Genomic DNA, 21,973 nt, shown 5'->3' on the forward strand with positions numbered 1-21,973 from the left:
CTCCTTCAGCATCCATACCACCAGTGAGGTCTACATCCCAGCAGACACCTTAGTCCCCATATCTATACCATCAATGATAACGGCATTCCAGCCTATGCACCTCACTTCCCGGTATCTGTGCAGTTGGTGAGATTTGCTATGTCATTCACTAGCAAGTACTATAGATAGAAGTCTCACCTTACCCTTAACATAACCTATCCTGCTTTGTGGAGGAGGAAATGGTGTCACTTGCTCAAAGGAGAATCGTACAGGGCTGCAACAACTAATCCATTCGATAATGAGAATAGTTGCCAACGATTCTCATTATCGATTAGTTGGAGGGAGAAAGAGAGAGTTTTGTTGTCTTGTGTTTTTTTTTTTTTTTTAATACAACCAATCGATTAATTGAAAAAGTAATCGGGCAAATAATTATGAAAATAATTGTTAGCTGCAACTCTAGAATCGTATACGAATATTTTATATTTATCACTTTTAGCCAGCAGGTAGTGAGCTTTCATGTCTAGTTTTACTTTTACAGTCAAGTTTGAGAAAACCCCAGTACATTCACACAGCATACCTAAAAATAATTTTAAAAAATATATTTCCTAACTTTTAGCTGTTTCTTTGAAGAAAAATTCTCCAATTGTCTCCGAATATTCGCAGTGGTTCACCTGCGCATACAAAGGAAATTCCAATATTATTATCTTGTCGATATGTTTATTTGTGGAATGTCATGTCCTCAGAAGCTAACGTTTTGGGACCTCACAGGGACCCTTCATGAGAGCGACATAAGTGATTCAATGGAGCTCACTTTCCAGTTCAGATATGTTGTCCTAGATTGTTCAGTTCTCCTGTCTTTTCCAAACTCTTCACCCTTTAGTAATTCACCCCCTATAGTGTCAGGCTGAGCTTTCTCTCTTTAACACACACTGCCTTGTAGGCTTTAACCTTTTTGGTAGGACAGATAGTGCTCAAATCTAGGGGCGCCTTTCCTAGTGCAGATTTGTTTAATCCAATAAAATCATCAAGAATGTACAAACGGGTACTCGCAAAGTAGAACAGTACATGGATCCGTGTAGAGCGTCCTGTATGAGAATCACTGTAGCGTCAACGCGTTTCCGGGCCACGCCCCCTTCATCAGGACGTGCTGATGCTCATATGCTCAGTACTCCTCCCTTGTGTGAGGGTTAAGGATTGCCCTTTGGCGCTTCTAAAACCAATAAACAATAAATCTAGTTTACAACTGATGATGAAATCTGCCACCTCAGGACAGATAGGGTTATTAAGAGTAAACATAACTTCACACAACCACCTTCACTTTATTGGGAGGGGGAAACGTTGGGCAAGGTAGGATTTTAAGCAAGTATAAAGCACCTAAAAAGATGAGCTGCAATTTTTGTTTGCTATGCTATGTGAATGGCAACATATAAGAAACATAAAATAGGTGTTCTCCCAATTTGGCTGCAAAAGTGGAAATACACTTTTAAATGTTTGTAAAGAGACCTAAATGGCATGAAATCTAATTAAATACAGCTAAACAAGTCATGGGAGGAGCACACCCTCTTCCTTCTGTGCCAACAGATACAGATCCCTATGGATTTTTAGTTTGAGATAGTCATCAAGTGCAATGGCGGTCCTGGGCTTTCTTATTAGAAAGCCCTACATTCTTTGCAAAAGGTGCCGTGGAACCACCCTGGTTTTAAATGTTAAATAAAATGGCAAGTCATAAAAACAGGGGTCTACTGTATATACTTGTGAACTGTAAAAAAAAAAAAAAGTATATAATATTCTTTGAAAGCATATATTTTTAGAACGCAAATTAGGTCAATTTTGATGGTTTCTTTCACATAGGACCTGAACACTTGTGAGTTTGAGAAAAACCAACTGGCTGATGAGCTAGAGATTAAAAAAGAAGAAAGTCGCAAGTTTGAATCCCTCCTGAACCACTTGGAGAATGAAAAGCAGCGTTTTTCTAACAAATTTGAAAAACAGATGGTGACAGGTGGGCCCATTAAGGCATTATTTGTATATTCATTACATGTTCATATTCTGTACAACAAGATATATGTTTTGCTGTTTTCAGAACGAGAGCTCGTGCTGGAAGTAGAGAGGATGAGGACACACTATGGTATTTTGCGTACTGATCGCTCACCTTCTAGGCTGGACTCTTTTGTCAAGACTTTAGAAGAAGAACGGAATCATTATAAAGCAGAGCTGGAGAAACTGGAAAGAACACTTGATCTAAGAGCCAGCTCCCGAAACCTTTCCAGGCTGGAGAGCAGCAGAAGGCACAGCTCCCCAGACAAGGTATTTGATATTATGCCACTTGAGCTGTGCAAACTGATACAAAACACAGCATATTTTACTGTGGTTATTTAGTCAACAAGCAATCATGTTCATAACATTTAGCAGATAATTGTGAAGTCATTGTTAAGTTGAAACACGCAATTGTTTGAAGTAGGCTTATTTCACTTCCATGTATTTTGGAGAAGCTGCCGCACAATCTTTGTGTGAATTTGGATGCAATAATCTAAAGCTGCAAGGCTAAGCTTTTCAGCCCTTGGTTATGGTAGCTGTATTAGATTCCTTATTCAGGTTTATTTTCACCTGGTGAGCTTGCCAGTAACATGTGTTTATATCCTACGGTGACAATACTCACTTACAGTAATGTATCGATGAAGGAGCAGCATTGTCACCTACTGCTCTTCTCATTGGGACCTCATCTCCATTGCACGAGGGCTCTGTATTTCACAGAAGAGATTTGGGGCAGCTGATAACACTGTATGATTTTGATTCAGTACACAGGAAGTTACAAGGACACAATTTCTAGCAAGATAATTTTACAGGTATTTTTCTGCACTTTCCGAAATGTTCTTAGCCTGAAAAATAAAACCTAATGCAGCAACCACATCTAAGTTTGGTAGTCATTAATTTATTATATTTTTTGTTTGCGTTAGAAAACCTTTTATTCAGAAATTCTACTATAGTCAAACATAATATTTATTTTCACTTTTGTGTGTCCAATAATTTTTTACATTCTCTTCTTTCCAGAGCACAGGGAACCATTCCGATCTTTGGCGAGTCACCAGGGAAAGAGATGAGCTGCAGGAGATGTTGGATAGGTTTGAAAAGCACATGGTCGAGATTCAGTCCAATGTAAAAGTACTAACAATGGAAAGGGACAGGTTCCGTGGGCTTTATGAGCAGGTAGTCACCATAAAAGTCCATTTTACAGTCCTTTTGATTTGCATATTTTTTTATTTTTTTTTTAGTGACGGCAGCTCTGAGAGTAAGGCAAACCATTCCTCCTATAGACTTTTTCATCTCTATCTTCAATGCACAGATGATATTTACATTCCCATCACAGTAATGGACCAATAGTAACTTCCATGGAGGGAACCTCCACAGATTTTAGTATCTCTAGTAAAGGAAATCATTTCGTAGCTAATTGTTTGTACTTTCTATGTGTGTGCTGAGTATTTCTGTGCAGGTCATGTATGTATTTCAGATCTAACATTAATTTTCAGGTCCAGAATGACCTGGTCACGGCAAAGCAAGATCTTTCTCCTCTGCGCAAAAGCAACACTTCTGTGAAAGAACTGCTCCATCTAGAGGAAGAAAGAAATCTAATCAAGTCTGACTTGCATAGAGTTCAAGAGGAAAATGAAAGTCTCAGGGACAGAATAAAGGTATGTATTCAAGAATTACCTAAATCTGTGTTCACTTTTACTACATAATCATGTGTAAAAAAAAAAAAAAAAAGAAATGCTTGTACATGATTGGATAATTGAAGTGAATACACCTTTCCCTTATTCACGAAGTTAAGTGGGTATAAATTTCGCAAAGTGAACATTGTCTGTTCCTTTCGAAAATAACTGGTATTATTATTCTAATCTAACCTTTTTCTTGAAACCACGGCTAGGTCAGCTTTAATTTAGTTCGAGTCAGCTGGCTCATGGGTGTCCAAGAGAGAAGATCTCCAATGCTTGGCATTACTCCCGTAACAAAAAGGTTTCTGTTTTTTTGTGGCCAAGCAATTGGAAGTGGAGAACATCTCAAATACTCCATTTAAAACATCTCAAAATCAGATATACAGTATATTATATTATACAGGATTTGTATATCTCCAACAGTTTGCACAGTGCTTTACAATATAAGCAAGTCGTTCTAGTACAATTCAAGACTAGATAGATGGATAGAACGAACAGTGAAGGAAGGCATTTAACAGAGTATGTTGAACAAGGTAAATTGGTCTCCTCTCCAAATTCCCCCCCAAAAAATGTTTTCAGGACTTGACTAGACTACATCTATAATTAAACTGCTTGAACAGCTTTTTTTTTTTCCAGGTGCAGAATGAGACATTAACAACGGAAAGGTTCAGACTTGCTCAAAAGATTGATGACTTTGAAAGCTCAATACAGATGGTGAGTAGTGGTTTTTCTTTCTTGTATTGGTTAAAGTGTACCTGCAATACTGTAAAAGGGGCAATCTTGAAGGAAGCTATACTCTTTTTAGATATACAAAGATTACCTAATTAAAAGGGCTTTTTAGCAATGCTCACTTTTTTTTATTTCAATAAATCTTTATTGGATTTTAAAAATGAGTAAGTACAATATAATGGAACAACAAGGTACAGAACACCATCAAAAGTCAGCTGGTTTGACACTGCAATACAAATATAAGAGTAAACATATGTGATGGTGGTTGGGGAAGGGAAGGACACAGTGAACACAAAAAGAAACCAATCAGTCACAGGGTACAATATGGCTTCTGAAGCCATTGAGAACATTGGTTATAAAATATCACATATTATTTTTATAAGAGAACATACGTTCATAAGAACATTGTAGGTTTGTCAATTGAATAACTTCTGAGAGGTTAGGAGGCGACCGGTGAGAGCCATTTTTGGGCTATTAATATTTTGGCTGCATACAGTATGTGTATGATAATAGTTCTAGAAGAGGAAGGGAATACATTCAGCCCAATGTGGAGAAGCACTAAGTGTATGGATGGGGTTATGTTACCTGATAAAATTGGGATATAGGTTGGAAAACCTGATTCCAAAAAGATTGCAACAATGTACATTGCCAGAAAATATGCACCAGGGATCCTACCTCACCACATATTCGCCAGCAATGAGGGGAATTTGTGCTGGAGAATTTCGCTAACTTATAAGGGGTATGGTACCACCGGTGGATCAGTTTGTAGAAGGCTTCCCAGTGTGAGGAGCAATGCGTGGCTTTGTAGGAGATCCGGATAGCTTGTTCCCAATCAATGCTCACTTTTTAATATCGGACATACTCTGGCTGCATTCAAATTTTTACAGTAGCAGACTACACCTCTATGTTAAATGCAAGCATTACGTTGTTTTGTGTGCTTGGTTTTTATGTTAATGCCCCAATATATGTGTGCAACAGTGGTATCATAGCAGAATATGCTTCATATTAAATACTGTATTATAGGCTCCAGTCATACATAGCGGTAGCATTTTCCGCGCAGATTCCGCATGTTTGCGGCTATTACTATAACAGATGTGGAATCCGCCCATAAAATCGTGCTTGTAGACTTCTCCTTGCACAAAAGTTAGTTGCCTGGCTGTCATGCTGCTCTCAACTGTCTCTAGCCTGGCACAATCATTCAGTGAATTTAATGATGGACATACTTGTACAAGGTCAGTGGCTTTGAAAGTATTGAAGACCGTAAATCAGAACAAGAGAGGCTCTCCCTTCCTTTTTTTTTTTTTAGGAGGAATTCAGTAATGGCAGCTCCCATATACCTCCTAAGGAAAGTTACTTTTAAGTCTCTATGGTGTGGAGAGAAGTTGGTTGCCTAGGTCATTCATAGCCAAGCATGCATATATTTGGCGCATTGTGGGACAACAGCCAACACTTTCAAAAACAAAATTTAGTATTAAGAATTCAGTATGAACAGTCTTGTCCTGCCTACTAGGGAGGCACCAATGCCGTTTTTTTGATATAGAGTACCGAGTCCAGATACCGGTCATCGTATTTGCTTAATTTTTTTTTAGTGACGGCAGCTCTGAGAGTAAGGCAAACCATTCCTCTGTAGACTTTTTCATCTCTAATGCAGTACTCGCCCAAATACTCGGTATCAGCACCGATACTAGTATAGTTATCGGTGCATCCCTACTGCCTACAATCAAACATCTTAGTATTCTTGGAGGTAGCTTTAACAGAGCCTGCAACATGGAGTTAATAACAGTGGAGTTTGAGGGGGCCCTACAGTATGTGTTTATCTTTCTGCATGTAAGTATTGGTATTGTGAATCTGATCACTTATGTCTACCTTATTTTCATCACGGAGACATTTAAGAAATTTCATTTTTCAACTTTTTTTTAATTTGATTTCTTAGTTGGAAACTGAACGGTCTGAATTAAAAGCCACTATATCTGAGCTGAAGGAAACTATATCATCTTTAGAAAATGTAAATCGATCACACTGTGTGAATTTGGCTCAAACCCTGGATGACTCTTCACAGTATAAAGTTGAACTGAGCTCTCTAAGGTTAGTGGCAGATTGGATTAGAATGTTGGTGACTAAAATGATACTGTATGCCACAAATGCATGTATACTGCCACTTATCACTGTTTATGTTCTGCAATATAGGTTACTTAATGAACAACTTCATATATGTTCTGCAATATAGGTTACTTAATGAACAACTTCATAAATCTTTGGAAGATCTCCAACATCGCCTCACTGTAAAATCCAATGAGCTACAGTTATCTCAGGAAGAGATTGCAACACTGGAGGAAAGAATAGGTAACCATGTACACTGTATAAACTATCCCTTACAGATCCCAGGACAGACTATGTTCTGACAGCTTGGCAAAAGTATTTGATACGCTGCACCCAAGTCCTGAATTGAGTCACCCTTCTAAAAGAACGGATGCTGAACCCCAGCAGACGTGACCTCATTCCCTGATATGTTTCACCCACAAGGCTGGGCTTAATCATAGAGGTACCTCCTACAATAAGTCTAGCCTTGTAAGTGAAATGCGTCAGTTGATGAGGTCCTACGCTTGAGTGCAGCTGGCTTTTTCCTTTTGAAGCATTTTAACAGCTGTCTGAGTGCAAATACAAAGCCATTTTTATAGTGGTTGGGGTAAATGATAAACAAAATGATTTCCTATAGGTCGGAAGGAACTTTGATCATGGGGTAAGTTGAAGATATTGTCTACAATGCTGTCTTGCAGCAAAACCCAGACTATTCATTTTTCAGTAGCAGTCATCTATGAACTCCCTTCACTGCAAAATGTAATATCCTGATTAGTCAAGTGATGGTTACAAGCATCCAAAGCTAGCTAATTGTCTCAAGGACAGAAGGAAAAAATCTCCGGCTTAACTCTTAACAGGAATCTTCATGTCTAAATTATCTTAAAGGAAATAGAAACCCAGTTACTACAATTTCATATGATCTTTAATATGTTGATGTAATTTTAATTGTTTTATATCATAAGCTTTAATTAAATACCTAGTGCAGCCATGTAGACAGGAAGTGGCTCCCGGAGATCGGCAGTGCTGACCTAAAAAAGGGTGAAAAAAGGTGTGACAGCATTTTTCTAAAAGGAACTGGCAATTGTTTGATACGCAGCCTAAATGTCATCCCGCTGGGTTTTTCAGCTTTTAATTATGGGTTGGAACATTTTACACTTTCAGTAGCATTTGTCGGAAACTGGAGCTGTAGTTTTCATCTACAGAATGAAAATATTTTTATACCTTTTCAGCCATATCAACTAGTTAATTCTTGACATGAATTCATTTTGTTTTATTGCAAAGGTGAATTAAATCAGAAGGTATCTGCACAAGCCTCCGAAATGGCCATGCTTAGAAACACAGTTTCTGTGCTGGACAAAGAGAAAGACGAACTCCAGGAAAGTGTAGATGAGAAGACTGAGCGTGTTGCCTGCCTGGATGATAACCTGGAAAATAAGGTATATAGTGTGGATTAGGGATGTCTGTATACCTGTTACCATTCTGTAGTTGTTAATTGAATAAGGGAAATGGGGTGGATTTACTGAAGTAGAGTCTATTCACTTTGCAAAATGACCATTTACTGAACTTTGGTATATAAGGTGGAGCTTTGTTTTGCCTTGAGTGCCTGATCATGGGGGAGGGGGGAAGAAAGTGGGATTTTTTTTTTTTTTAAATGATTGGGTGATTGACGTGAACACAGCTTTACCATCTTTACTAAGCTTTGTGAACATTCACTTTGTTCAGTGTATATTCACTCTATGTGAATGGTCTCTAATCTTGTAGACAGTCTCAAATCCAATGAGAGTGCATTTGTCTTAATCGACAAGGGCTGGTGGGTACGCACTGTTGATGGGCATCATTTAATTTTGTCATGTTCTGTAGTGCTGATAATTTGATGCAAATTAATCAGACAAAAAAACTTTAATTTTTTTGTAACATTGTAATATTACTTCTTATGATGCAACAATATTTATAATATTCATTGCCATGATGGTGAAGACTTAGGTTAGACCTATGGTTTTTTGGTTAAGGTTTGTGCCTAAAGGAATGCGGTGTGTGCGCAACAGAGGCACTATAATGCCAATACACCGTAGTTGTAGATGCAGGAAAATGTTCCCTTGCATCAAAGCCCAGACTTTTGCAGGGCCATTATCAAGGTGACAAACCAAAAGAATACCAAAACCAGGTTAAATTATGGAGTAGGTTGAAAATAGGGGTTTTGTTGGGATTAGCAAATGGTAAGGGATTTCTGACTTTTTCAGATTAATTACCGTATTTTGCGGTCCATAAGACGCACCGGACCATAGGACGCAGGGAGGTCCGGCGCGCCTTATGGAGCACTCGACAGACTGTAGCTTCTGACACAGCTTCTATGACAGAAGCTGCAGTTAGTGACCGCTGAGACAGGTGGCGCTGTGATTACACGCCACGGTCTCAGTGATCACACAGAGCAGACGAAGAAAGTCTGTTCTTCGTCTGCTCTATGGTGATCTCCATCGTCGCCGCTGCTCGGTTTTAATACGAGTGATCTCATTAGATCACTCGTATTAAACGAGCAGTAGCTCCTACTGCTGAATACGATCGCCGCCGCCGCTGCTCGGCTTTAATACGAGTGATCTCATTAGATCACTCGTATTAAACGAGCAGTAGCTCCTACTGCTGAATACGATCGCCGCCGCCGCTGCTCGGCTTTAATACGAGTGATCTCATTAGATCACTCGTATTAAACGAGCAGTGGCTCCTACTACTCGCCCGGTGCCCGAAACTGCATGTCTCGGGCGTCGGGATTCGCTCCATAAGACGCAGGCACATTTTCCCCCTCCTTCTTATGGAGCGAAAAATACGGTAATTAATTATAGGTTTGTGAGTTTTATAAGTATAACATACAATGGGGGAATTTATCACAACTGGAGCACAAAAAATCTGGAGCAGTTGTGCATGGCAACCAATCTGCTTGGTTGCCATGTACAGCTGCTCCAGATTTTGTCTTCTCCAGTTTTGATAAATTCCCCTCAATGTATGTAGTATGTTATCCTTGCTAAAAGAAAACAGGAAAATTGTATTTCATACTTACCGCAATTTTCCTTTCCTGACTAGCTCCATGGCAGCACACAAATGGGATGGCCCTCGCCTCCCTACCAATTTGATAGGACGCTTAACTCATAAATTTGAGCAACCCCCAGCCATCAGCATTGCGTTACTAGCAACTCCGACCGGGCGGGAAGATTTTGTGCTGCCATGGAGCTAGTCAGGAAAGGAAAATTGCGCTAAGTATGAAATACAACTTTCCTGTTTTCCATGACTGCTCCATGGCAGCACACAAATGGGAAATAACTAGACACACAAGGGAGGGTAATGCAAAAGGAGGAGATTTATCATGTATCATGTACAGAAGCCGAAGAAGCAACAACCCAACGACCAAATTCCACTGTGGTTAGTGCAGTGGGTTCAATGCAATAATGCCTCATGAACGTGTGTATTGAGGACTAAGTAGCTGCTTTTTAGATGGTCTCAGGCAAAACATGGCTTGCTGCTGCCCAGGAAGCTGAAACGCACGTCGAATGCGCTGTAGACGATTTAGGAGCTGCCAACCCCTTAGAACCGTATGACATGGTTATCGTTTTCACCAACCAAGAGGCAATAGTTCTGGTGGACGCTTTGCAGCCTTTCTTTGATCCAGCCGGGATAACAAACATATGATCAGTCGATCTGATCCCTTCTGTAGCCGTCGGGTATGACCTTACAGAATTTCCCACATGTAATCTGGCTATCCGGTCATCAGGGTCCGAAGTGAGGTTAGATGCTGAAGATTAAATCTAGAGGCCATCTTTGGCACAAATCCCAACACGGGGGATTAGGACAACTTGGTCAGCAAGAAAAACAGTAAATGGTTCATGCATCCGAGGGCCGCGATCTCAGACACTCTCTTGGCTGAGGAGAGAGCCACGAGAAAAGCCGTCTTCAAGGTTAGGTACCAGAGAGATGCCTGTCCTCCAAAAACATCCGAGGCTAGGAAATCTTGGACCATAGGAACCATAGGATCCCACTTGGAAAACAGCGGCTTCCTGGGAGGTTTAATACACACCACCGCCTTGAAGAACTTAACAATCAAGGGATCAGCGCCCCACTGAGTTCCAGAGAAGGCTGACAGAGCCGATATATGGCCTTTAAGTGTGCTGGAGCTGAGATTCAACTACAGACCTCTTTGCAGAAACTCCAGGACGTGAGCAGTCTGGGGAGATTCCGGCGAGAAACTTTGCAAGTCCGCAAAGTCCTTAAACTTGGACCAGATCCTACTGTAGGATCTGTTGGTGCTGACCTTCCGGGCTTTCATTAAAGTGGAAATCACATTCTCCAAGCAGCCTTCCCTCTGCAACCGCCACCTCTCAAGATCCAGGCCATGAGACAGAGCTTCTCGGGTGCTGGATGGATCGATGGACCCTGGGTCAGCAGGTCCTTCTGTAGCGGTAGGGGATAAGGTTCGCCCACCGACAACTCCTGAAGAAGAGGGTACCAGGGTCGTCGCGTCCAATTCGGAATTACTGCTAACACAGTGGCCCTCTCCCTCTGCAGTCTCTTCAGGAAACTGAGAATAAGAGGCACCGGAGGGAAAGCGTATGCTGTCTCGAACTTCCACTCCAGGGTCAGCCCATCCACCCCCACAGCCTGGGGGCACGGAAGCCTTGAACAAAAGACCTGGCAGTTTCGTGTTGGATGGCAATGCAAAGAGATGGATCAGTGGCCGAAAGGCCCGCCTCGACAAACTCCGAAACAGCAGCGGTGAGAGGGACCATTCGTTGTTGTCGAAGCCCATCCGGCAGAGGAAGTCTGCTTGAACATAGGCATGACCTGGTAAATACACAGCTGACAGTAGATTCAGGTTCTCCTGAGCCCAGACCATGATCGGAGAAACGTCCTTCAGGAGTGTGTAGCTGCGAGTTCCGCCCCGTCTCCTGACATACGCCACTGCTGTCCGTATTGTCCATTCTCAGCCTGACGGAGCATCCTGTGAGCAGGGACTTGAACGCCAGGAGAGCCTGAAAGGCTGCCCTGAGTTCCAGGATGTTGGAAACTACCCCCACGGAGGGGGATGGCCATCTCCCGTGGGCTACATGGTCCAGGCAGACTGCTCCCCAACCTTGCTCGCTGGCATGTGATGTGACAATTACCCAGTCTACTGGCATAAGGGAGTGGCAGCACAGAAGGCTGTGCTCTTGGAGGCACCAATTCAAACTCTCCTTCATGGATGAGCTCACCAGGATCTTCTGATGCAGAAGTTCCGTCGACCAGCATTTCAGAAAACCCACTTGGAATTCCCGAGCTCTCCATTGAGCCCACTTCACCATGGGGACTACCGCAATCATCGTGCCGACCACCCGAAGACTTTGTCTGGCAGTCATGAAGGTTGGAGATAGAGCAGCTGCAATACTCTTGCGAATGGCCGGTATTTTTTCCGGAGGCAAAGAGACTGAGGCTCGAGCTGTGTTTTATCCGAGCGCCTAAATAAACCAGGTCTTGAGAAGGCACCAGGGGGCTTTTCTCCACATTGACAAGCCATCCGAAGTTCCTGAAAGGTGAAGGTACAAGATAGCAGCAGCTGACCTTGATCCTGACTGAGCAATAAGACATCGTCCAGGTAGTGATATATTCGCACACTCTGCTCCCAAAAGAATGTCACCAAGGCAAGGAGAACTTTCGCGAAAATCCGCGGAGACGTCAGGCCAAACGGCAGGCAGACAAATTGTAGGTGAAGGCTTGCCACCGCAAAACGCAGAAACTGGTGATAGGGCGGGTGCACAGGAACATGATAATAAGCTTTTTTTTTAAATCTATCGATAACAGCCAATCCTGTGGTCGTCCAATTTTTAGGATGGTTTGCAGGGATTCCATCTTGAAACGCTCTTTCAGGATATGATTGTTGAGATGCTGGAGATCTATGACTGTCCTCTAATCTCCGGTCTTCTTTTGGACCAGAAATAAAGGAGAATAAATCCCCTGTAAGCGATCCGGAGATGGAACTTCCACCACCACCCCCTGTGTGAACAGGGTTTCCATGTAAGCCCACAGGATGTCCCTCTCCTTCATGGAAGACGGAATGTGTGTGGGAATAAACCTCGTGCGTGGAGTCCTGCGAAATCGCCAAGCGTGGCCTTCTGAAATGGTAGAGGTCACCCACCGGTCTTTGATGTGGTCCGCCCAGATCTGTCGGAACCCAGAGAGCCGGGCTACCACGTGGCAAACCTGAGCGGGCAAAATCTCCAAAAGGACGTTTGGGTCCCCTGCCCCGGTTTGGGGGTATTCTTCTTGGTGTTGGCACCTTTGGCGTTCCTCCAAGGCCTGCGGAATTCCTTACCAGGTCTGTAAGAATGTGAGTCTTTAAAAGAAGTTTGCGCAGCACCTTTTGAAGTGTGGGTTCTTCTGATGCAATAGCCGTCTATCCTGCGTAATAAAGCTGGATTTACCACCCGTTGCCTTGGCGATAGCGGACTCCAACTTGTTCCTGAAGAGGGATTGCCCCTCGAAAGGGATTTTGCACCATCCCTGCTTTTGAAGTGGGGTCGGCTACCCAAGGCCTGAGCCAGAGGGCCCTTCTACCCGTCACCGAGTGGAGCATGATTCTCGCCATTGAGCGGACCAGATCAATCGTTGCTACTACTATAAAGGCCGAGGCAAGCTTTACATGTCTCAGACTGTCCATTATCTCAGGTGTACCGAGATCATCGGATACGGCCAATTCCGTATTAGCGGCCCAAACCTCCAGAGCCTTAGACGTAGCAGGCAGGGCCATGACTGGTTTACAGCCCCCCCGCTGATGTGTAGATCTTTTTCAAATCGAGATCAATGCGTCTGTCCAAGACGTCTCGGAATGAGACTGCCTTGCTAGCCTCATTAAGGCCGCATCCACCACCAGGAATTCATCTAGGTATTTCATCTCTTCCTTTTTGAACGGTACAATATGGAGAAACGATTCCGCAGAGTTGTTTTCCGATCCACCTGCTCCCATTCAGGGAAGCTACCCGCCTCTTTCCTGATGTTTTTGAAGAATCTCCTCTTCTCGTCTGGTTCCGCCGCCTCATCTTCCCAGAGAAGAGCTTGCTTCACTGCTTTGATGAACGGCTGGACCATAGCAAAGTCAAAAACCCCCGACTGCTCCTCATCCTCTGAGGAGTGTTCAGAAGCTGAAGCAAAAGAATCATATGTGGCTCTAGTAGAGGGGTTCACCGCAGGAGGTCTGGCGGTGGATACTGCAGCTGCCGTCTGTTGATCAACCGACTGGGAAGTAGAACCAAAGTCCCGTAAAGACTCCTGGAAGGTTTGTTTCATCAAAGAGATCATCTGCCAGTTATCGCTCTCTCTGTATCTGGCAGCCTCGGGAAAAACAAATGGCACAAGCTGTCTTACCCGGTAGGGCCACACTCTGACAGGTCCAACACTGATCCGACCGAGGGCGACAGCTTCTGGAAGGGTCATTAGTAGTAGAGGAACGTGGCTGTTCACCGGACCGGGGCCTGTCCCGGGACACATGGGAACGACCAGTGGAAGCATATCTGTCCGCAAAGTGAGACAAATGTCTGGAAGAGGATGAGGAATGATCGTAGACAGGCCGAGCTCTGCAGTTTTCTTTGCCCGATCTGGATGGGCTGAAAAAATTCCACAACTTGCCAGTAGCAGAGGAACAAGATAGAACAACACAATCGCAGGAAGTCGCTTACCTTCTTTGTACGCGCTGGTCTTCAGGAGGGGTTGGCAAGTCTGAAGGCATTCTGTGTAACATACATGCAGTCAGAGATATGTGTGAGCAATGTCTCCAGCATCCACAAATCCTCAACGTACCTGAAGAAAGACAGGAGAGCACCAGGCAGCGCAGAACAGCAAGCAGCAGATCCCCTTAAGCAGGAGACCGAACAGCAGCAGCCATCGGTACACACTGCACTAAGAAGGATGCCGAGACCAGCTCCTCCCATCGGCGGCGTCCTAAAGCGCATGACGTCAGGGAGACCGTGGAACAAAACGCTCCAAGCCCTAGACGAGGGAGGAAGCTGTAGCCAGTGGAGCGCAGCCTGCGTTCCAACCACCGCCAGTAAAGCGCCGTCTCGTATACCAGCAGCGAGGCTACCCCATCACAGCCATTTAGGCTAAACAGAGGGTCTACACCCATCCGAGCAGACCAGGGTGGACGGCCAGAGGATATTATCTCAGCCAGGTAAGCAACTCCCCACCTCCATCAGTAGTAGGAGGAGAAAAAAAGAGGAACGCTGATGGCTGGGGTTGCTCAAATTTATGAGTTAAATGTCCTATCAGATTGGTAGGGAGGCGGGGCCATCCCATTTGTGTGATGCCATGGAGCTGTCAGGGAAATTTGCATTCCAACATTTCTGGCTGTAAAACCCGCACATCAGAAAAGGAGCCAATTTTCTGAACCTGAAATGTACACGCGTCTTTGCTGCTGCATCAGCGTAGCGTATTATTCACATAATGCGGAAAACTCTGTTATGGGTGACATAGGCCCTTTATTAAATAAGCTGCACGTGGAAGAATAATGGGCCTTTGTCCTGGTTTGACTGCAAAACTGTTCTGATTTTTCTAAGTTTTGACCCTGTGCAATCTCTTGCAGGAAAAAACAATTAGTAACTTGAGGCTCACTCTATCTGAATTGGAGGCCACTGTTGAGTAAGACATTCTATTTTCTATAATTGCTATGGTGTTTTTATATAATTTTGTTTTCTGTTTTAAAGTGGGTGGTATAAGCAATATTTCCTGAGAACTTTGCCATATGTTATTGATCCTTTTTTCCCATATTAGAAGCATGTGAAGAGAGAATTAAAAACAAAAAACATTTTTTGTGGCATATGGATCAATAAAACAAAACCCATAAAATGTATCCCTGTTGCGGATGCATTATCTAACACTCTGCTCATATGAAGAGTTGGCGTATTTAAAGCAAGTGTACACAGAGGACAAACATTGTTTGTAAGCAGTAATAACAAAGCACATCAGTTAGGTTTGGTCAGAGATCAGTTTGCGCCTGGCTTTTTATTCCTCCTTACAAACCATGCGCATGCATCTCAAATATTTGTGTATACTAATCCTTATTTTTAGGGATGCACAGATACTAGTATCGATGCTGATACCGAGTATTTGGGCAAGTACTCGTACTCGCCCAAATGCTCCGATGCCTAGCCCGATACTTCCTGTATCAGGAAGCCGGGCAGCGCGTCATTACACGCTGCCCCGTTTCCTGATTGGCCGGGAAGTGGCTCCATGCTCTCTCGTCACTTGTACAGATAAAAAATGATCTGTACTCGTACCAAAATACCGGTATCGGTGCATCCTTACTTATTTTACTTATTACGCACCAGCCTATTCTGCAATACTTTGCCGAAAACGGTGATCCTTTAATTTACAGTGTGTGTATCCAATAAATTTTTTTTTTTTGATAGTTGTCATCACAACGTGTCCACACTGGAAGATGTGTCCTCAATTCTTGTCCTGGTGACGACTCTAAAATTTTGCTTTTTTTTCATCACTTTGTGGCCATCAAGACAAAACAAAACGTGATTCTCCCCGGCAAGGACATAGATGGCAATAAAAACCTGACCAAGGTTTTAAGCCTTGTCAACTCTAAAACTAAACTCAAAATAAAAAAGTTATACGTAATGTTTAAGTTGTTGTCCCCAAGGAGCGTAAGATTTAATTATACAGCATAAGAGAGACTAAGGCCATTTTGGACAGTGTACAAAAGCAAGGAGGACATACAGAAATACGTGCAAATATTATCCCTGATGGGAATTGCACTAAGGACCCTATTGCTATACAGCTACAGTGCAAACAAAGCCACCAGCCTGTCTGGTTGAAGCACCAGTTTTCTGTTGACATTTGTAGGAAGATCATGTCACTGCCTCTACAATTAAAAGATGGAAGTCAGCATTTTGTGGCTTTATACACATGAATCATAAGACCTCAGCCTTGCTCCTATTGTTCAAGATCTTTAATTAACCATCATGTACTAGTTTCCTTGCTTGCATCTCTCCCTTTTGTTTTGTGCTGTAAAATCTGAGGGGAATCGCATTTGGTTGCATTTTACTAGAAATTCAGATCTTTGCTTCTTCTTATGAATCTACAAGATGTGATTAGTTAACCTGTTTCAAACTATGTTTACATGTGAATTATCTTTTGATTGTTAGCCAGTTGAAAGACTCCATTAGTAACAAAGATCGGGAGTTATTAAGCCTCCGCCGGCAGCTTGATTCCGTCATTGCTGAGCTTTCAGAAAATGTTAGACTGAGAGAAATTTCCCTGAAGGAGAATAGAAGATTGCAGGATGACCTTGCCACCATGACCAGAGAGAATCAGGTACCCGAAGTTATAGTTTATTTCCTGTGCTGTCAGCACTGCCTACCTTACTCTGCCTTTTGGAAGTACCAAGCATTTTAACTTATTTGTGTACCTATTAATATCATGCTCCATTGTCGCTTACATTACAGATTACAGAAAGAGTGTACATATAGATGCATGTTTAGTTGTATTTCCTGCTTTAATGGGCTTTGGTGCCACCCTAAAATCCCCTTTTCCCAGTAGCAGGCTGAAGATGAAGATCCCTGCTCTGTTTCCAGAGCTCAAATATGCCCCTTGCATAGTCACATTCACTGCTCTCCAGTTACCAACAATCACTCTCCACCCTTTTTTTTTTTTTAATACCACATTGTAATTTTTTTTCTAGCTTTGGACATACCACTGTACCAGAAAATAAAAATAACTGTACTGTTTAGTGATTCACCTTCTCATTTCTCTAGACAGTTGCTTTGGAGTTAGAAAATGCAATGCATGAAAAAGAAGAATTAAGGCTAAGAGTTCATGGCTATATCTCGGAGGTTGCCAGAATTGAGGCATTAATGGCAGCCAAGGTCAGTACATGTTCTTTATTTCACTGATAACTCCCATAATTCTAGCTATACAGCAGCATTCTGATAATAGATGGTGGTTCCTCAAAACTAAATTTGTGTTGCGTGATAGAAAATCTCTTTACAGGAGGTTATTGCTCAAATGTGCTCTATTGTAAAGCTTTCCATATACCTGCAAAGTGGGCTTTCCTTGTCTTATTATTCTTGGTGGTTTCATGTAAAAAGTAATGGCTGTCTTATGAATAAATTAGACATTCAGGGACATAAGACTACCATATTATACATGGGACAGTGGATATGGTTGTTTGTAAGCCGCATTGATGCTCCATATATTTCATCCAGTTCAAATGATATCCATCCAGAAACTGCATTAGAGAATCAGTTGAATGCCTTACACATACCAATTTAGTGCCCATGTCTAAAATGGATCTCTGCAGGTAATCTAGATGTGTGGGTACGTTATTGATTTGTTAAAGAGAAAGTGTAGTTGCAACCCATTTTTAGAGTTTTAATTTAATAAATGTGTAAAATAAAGATTATATAAATACAAAGACATGCTTGCCAGCCCATGGGTGATCAATACCATCATCTACCACACAACAACTATTTTCATTCTCTTTCCACCCACAGCCTACATCTGGTCAGGGTGGTAATGGATTTTTATTTTATTCTTCATGAGTTTTCTCCTAAACTTCAACCATACATGTAAAACAAGAAGGTGTTTTAACCCCTTCATGACTGAGGCCTTTTTTTCATTTTTTGTACCCATGTTATATTCCACATTTTAGGCCTGAAAATTACTTAAAACCCCCCAACATTATATATTTTCTGAATGCCAAGACCCTATAGAATAAAATGGTGGTAGTTGCAAATTTTTATGTTGCGCAATATTAGCGCAACTCCTTATTAAACCCCAATATTTAGTGAAAAATTTAATTAAATGCCCCAAAACACAACAAAATACCCATTTTTTAATGAAATATAAAAGATGAGGTTACAACGAGTAAAACGATACCCAACATGCCCAGGTTACAAATTGCGTGCGACCGTAAAACGGCGAAAAACCCCAGTACCCCAAAAAGTCCATAGACGCTTTAAAAGCCCCCACAGGTCATCAATTTAGAGATACCCCAAAATACTGAAGCGATCTGGCGACAGGTAAGTCGCCAGGATCGCTTCTGTTGTAAAGCCGACAGTCGGCTCTACAAGTTTAAACAGAGTCCCGGCGGCAAAAGTCACCGGGAGTCTGTTTAAACAGCCCCGATGCTGGCGACGTACACTGTACGTCGTCAGTCACGAAGGGGTTAAACAGCCCATCTACACAGGCTTTCTGTGTAACAGAGGATATGTTTTAAAGGTATTGTCAGTCAGAAAGAAAAATGAAGCCCAGTAATGCATAGAGAGAACACATCCTACCCAGATCTTTTGTTCCCTATTAGGGTATATAGTAACTGTATTATGCAGGTTGCCCCACTGCTTGAAGTGTATTTTCACTTTTGCAGCCTAATTGGTATATCACCTATTTTATATTTGTTTCATGTTCCCAAATCACATCGCATAAGCTTAAAAAAAAAAAATGCTTCTTGCACTTTAAATTGCTTTTTACTTGCTAAAATATCTACATTGTTTCTTTCTTTGTAAGGTTAGGAGGACCTGTAAGGGTTTATGTTAACCCTGTCTGTACTGTGCTGGCTCAGTATAATTTGTAAGATAGATTTGAACACTGTCCTAACAAAGGGTTAAAGGTTTAAAAGCTTGGCTTCTGCATTGTGTGTTAGAGAGAAATGTATTCCACACAGTTCTGCCCTCTGTCTTTCTATAAGGAATGGTTACTGTGAAGGTGCTCAGAAAATGAAAACCTGATGATTTGGATTTGGCCATTTTGCCTGCTGCAACAAAACATGTAAACTTTTATGTTTAAAAAAATATTTTCTCTATTATCCATTGAGGGACACAGCTCTGAAGAATTCTGAAACGTAGGGTTATGCTACTGCCTTCAGGAGACATGGACACTAGGCAAAACATCTAAAGCATGTTGCTTTAAAAGTAATAACCCCTCCCACCTCAGACCTGCCAGTTTCGCTTAGTGTCCTCAGGAGAATGTCTGTCTACTTCTCTTCTGTTTTTTAGTTTGATTTGTATGTTCTGTGAGATTCTACTATCAAGGGCTGCTTGTTAATTCATACCAGATGATAATAATATTAAATCCTAGAATTATTTCTAGCTAGCTGACGGAACTGAGAGATTCATGCCGGATAAGTTAAATCCTGGAGGTTTCTCTAGTTGCCATGAAGCGGGTCGTTTCTAGTCTCTACTAATGATTCGTCCTGTGGTGGTCCGGAGTTTCAATGGTCATCTCCTCATTTAAAGAGCGTAGGCCTTCCCAGATCCTTCCTGCATTGGTCCTATGTTTCTATATCTGATTAGGTATTTCAGCTTTTATTATTATTCACCCCTCATCTCACACAGCTGCGAGACTCCAGTGGCATTAAGAAGCAGACACAGACTCTGAGGGAAGAAGGAGGTGGGGATTAACTCTGCTGTATATGGCCTAGAGGCTTTGCATCTTTATCGTGCTGCAGAAAGTGGCATTTGTGGGGTTTTTAATGGTGTGTTTTTTGTTTTTGTTTTTTTATATCTTTCTCCTGTTACTTTACACCGGTTTGGGGTCATGAGTATTCTTGTAAAAAAGTCCCATTTAAAGGTACATTGCCCGTTACATTTATCTATTATATATTATGTAGTAGGGACAACTACGCTAGAACATCTGGCGGTGTCTGTGTGTTCTACCTGTAAGGTGGAGATTACCAAAGGGAAAGATTGCGTTACTTGTGTTTTCTTTGTATATTGATTCCTCTTCCCCCATTTCTCACAAAAGATAATTGTTCTGAAATTATGGAGGTTTTATCTATCACGGAAAGACAAAAATTGTTTCTCATTACCCTAACAAGGGTGAGAAGTGCCCCTCTCCTATAGGTTCGGATGAGGAAATGCCGGATATTTCTGGTTTTAGCTGGAGCCCTTCCAGCAGATTCTTTATCTGATGATGAATTATTCAGGTCCTTGGATGAGGACGTTACTCCAGCTACTGATTTCCAGTCACCTATGGTGTCTCAACATCAGAAAGAAACTTGCATTTTAAATTGAACCTGCATTTTTTTATAAATTATAGAGGATTCTGCAGTTTCTACCCCTTCGGCAGTACATATTCAAAACTGTATGTGTTTTTTTATAAGGTTTTTTTCTTTTCATTCTTTCTTTGACAGATGTATACGAAGAGTGGGAATCTCTGGATATATGATTTTAGTCAATGTATCCCTTTCAGGATGATTTTGTTTTAGAAAATGATCTGTTCCCCATGAGACTCACTTTCCTGTTTCTTGCCCCTTCATTTAGAGACCCTACTGATAAGATATAGGAAACGCTTTCTCCTTCCATTTACTATTGATGGGATAAGCTTTTCTGCCCCTGTCTGCCACGGTTCTTATTTCCCAGGCTTTATCTACCTGGTCTAAGTCACTGAGTGCTGACCAAGCGGCTGCGATTTTTGACCCATGTTTTTATACTTTACAGTTACAGAGTTTCCCCAGTCATCTTCCAGGACAGCCCATGAGAGAAGGCTCCGCCTGCCTGCAACAGGAAACGCATCAACCACATTAAATAAAAAGACTCCTCCTTCCATTCCAATTCAGTTTTTTTTTGTTTCCTCCGGCTACACAGGGACATCGTAATGTTTGTTATTTTGGGCTCAGGATTTGATTGCCTTAGGGCATGAGCCTGACCCTGCATGTGTTGGGACCACTCCGGGCATAGCCTGCTGCGGCGCATACAGGGTCTTTTCCCCTATCGGACCCCCATCCGAGTTGGCCAAGGTTCCCCTCCGTCGCTCAGGGAGGGAAACCATCCTCCTGACGTGCGTGGCTCCAGACGGTGGCCCCCCCTGGTGTGCAGTGCGGTGAGTCCTAACATGGAGCACCCCCTTGTGAAGTGTGGTTGCCTGTTTACCCCGCTTGTGTTGGGCCGCAGTGCAAACAGGCTGGCAGTTGGCAAAGTGGCTTACCTCGTGTGGTGGATGCAAGGGGTTCCCCCCCTCGAGGGCTGTACCCTCGCCGCAGCACCGCGTGGTGTCTCGCGCGGGAGGGTATCAGCGTCGCCGGCTCACTTGCGGCTGTGGTGGACTCAGGAAGTGAGTCAGAGCCGCATCACAGTGAGGGCGGAAGTGGTCACTGGAAGCAGTGACGCGCTTCCGGTGCCACGGCTCGGGCCGGATCTCCCGGTTGTTGGCGCATAGGCTCTCGCCCAAAAGGGAAGAAGTGTGCCTCTTGCAGTGTCAAAATGTCACCTTCATGGTCCAAACCCTTATGCAAAGTGTGTTCAGAAAAGATGGTAGCCAAAGAATCGGCTGGGATGTTCAAGGGCTTGATAGATTCTATGAGAGAGGAAATGGTTACAACATTTCAATCTTTCCGGTCTGTGCTACAGAGCTCAGTGGGGACGCTGGTGGACACCAGTCTACCAGGAACATCAGGGGAAGGTAGTTCGATGGGCTATGCAGAAAGCTGCTTGAGTGAATCCTCGGGCTCTCATGTGGAGTTG

The 21,973-nt window shown here is 42.7% G+C and overlaps 1 protein-coding gene across 1 annotated transcript in view; it reads left to right on the plus strand.

Annotated features, from left to right (window-relative positions):
• CEP135 (centrosomal protein 135) overlaps positions 1-21,973 on the plus strand; it is a 49,740-nt gene that overhangs the window by 16,169 nt on the left and 11,598 nt on the right. The window contains exons 9-19 of the mRNA XM_018575733.1: positions 1,831-1,981; positions 2,063-2,286; positions 3,031-3,186; positions 3,507-3,668; positions 4,326-4,403; positions 6,352-6,503; positions 6,646-6,761; positions 7,779-7,933; positions 15,091-15,146; positions 16,661-16,829; positions 17,270-17,380. Of these exons, the coding sequence (XP_018431235.1) occupies positions 1,831-1,981; positions 2,063-2,286; positions 3,031-3,186; positions 3,507-3,668; positions 4,326-4,403; positions 6,352-6,503; positions 6,646-6,761; positions 7,779-7,933; positions 15,091-15,146; positions 16,661-16,829; positions 17,270-17,380 (1,530 nt within the window). The remainder of the gene's footprint in view (positions 1-1,830; positions 1,982-2,062; positions 2,287-3,030; positions 3,187-3,506; positions 3,669-4,325; positions 4,404-6,351; positions 6,504-6,645; positions 6,762-7,778; positions 7,934-15,090; positions 15,147-16,660; positions 16,830-17,269; positions 17,381-21,973) is intronic.

This window comes from Nanorana parkeri, unplaced genomic scaffold (assembly GCF_000935625.1).
Source record: "Nanorana parkeri isolate BGI_ZX_2015 unplaced genomic scaffold, ASM93562v1 scaffold54, whole genome shotgun sequence".
Taxonomy (NCBI): Eukaryota; Metazoa; Chordata; class Amphibia; order Anura; family Dicroglossidae; genus Nanorana; species Nanorana parkeri.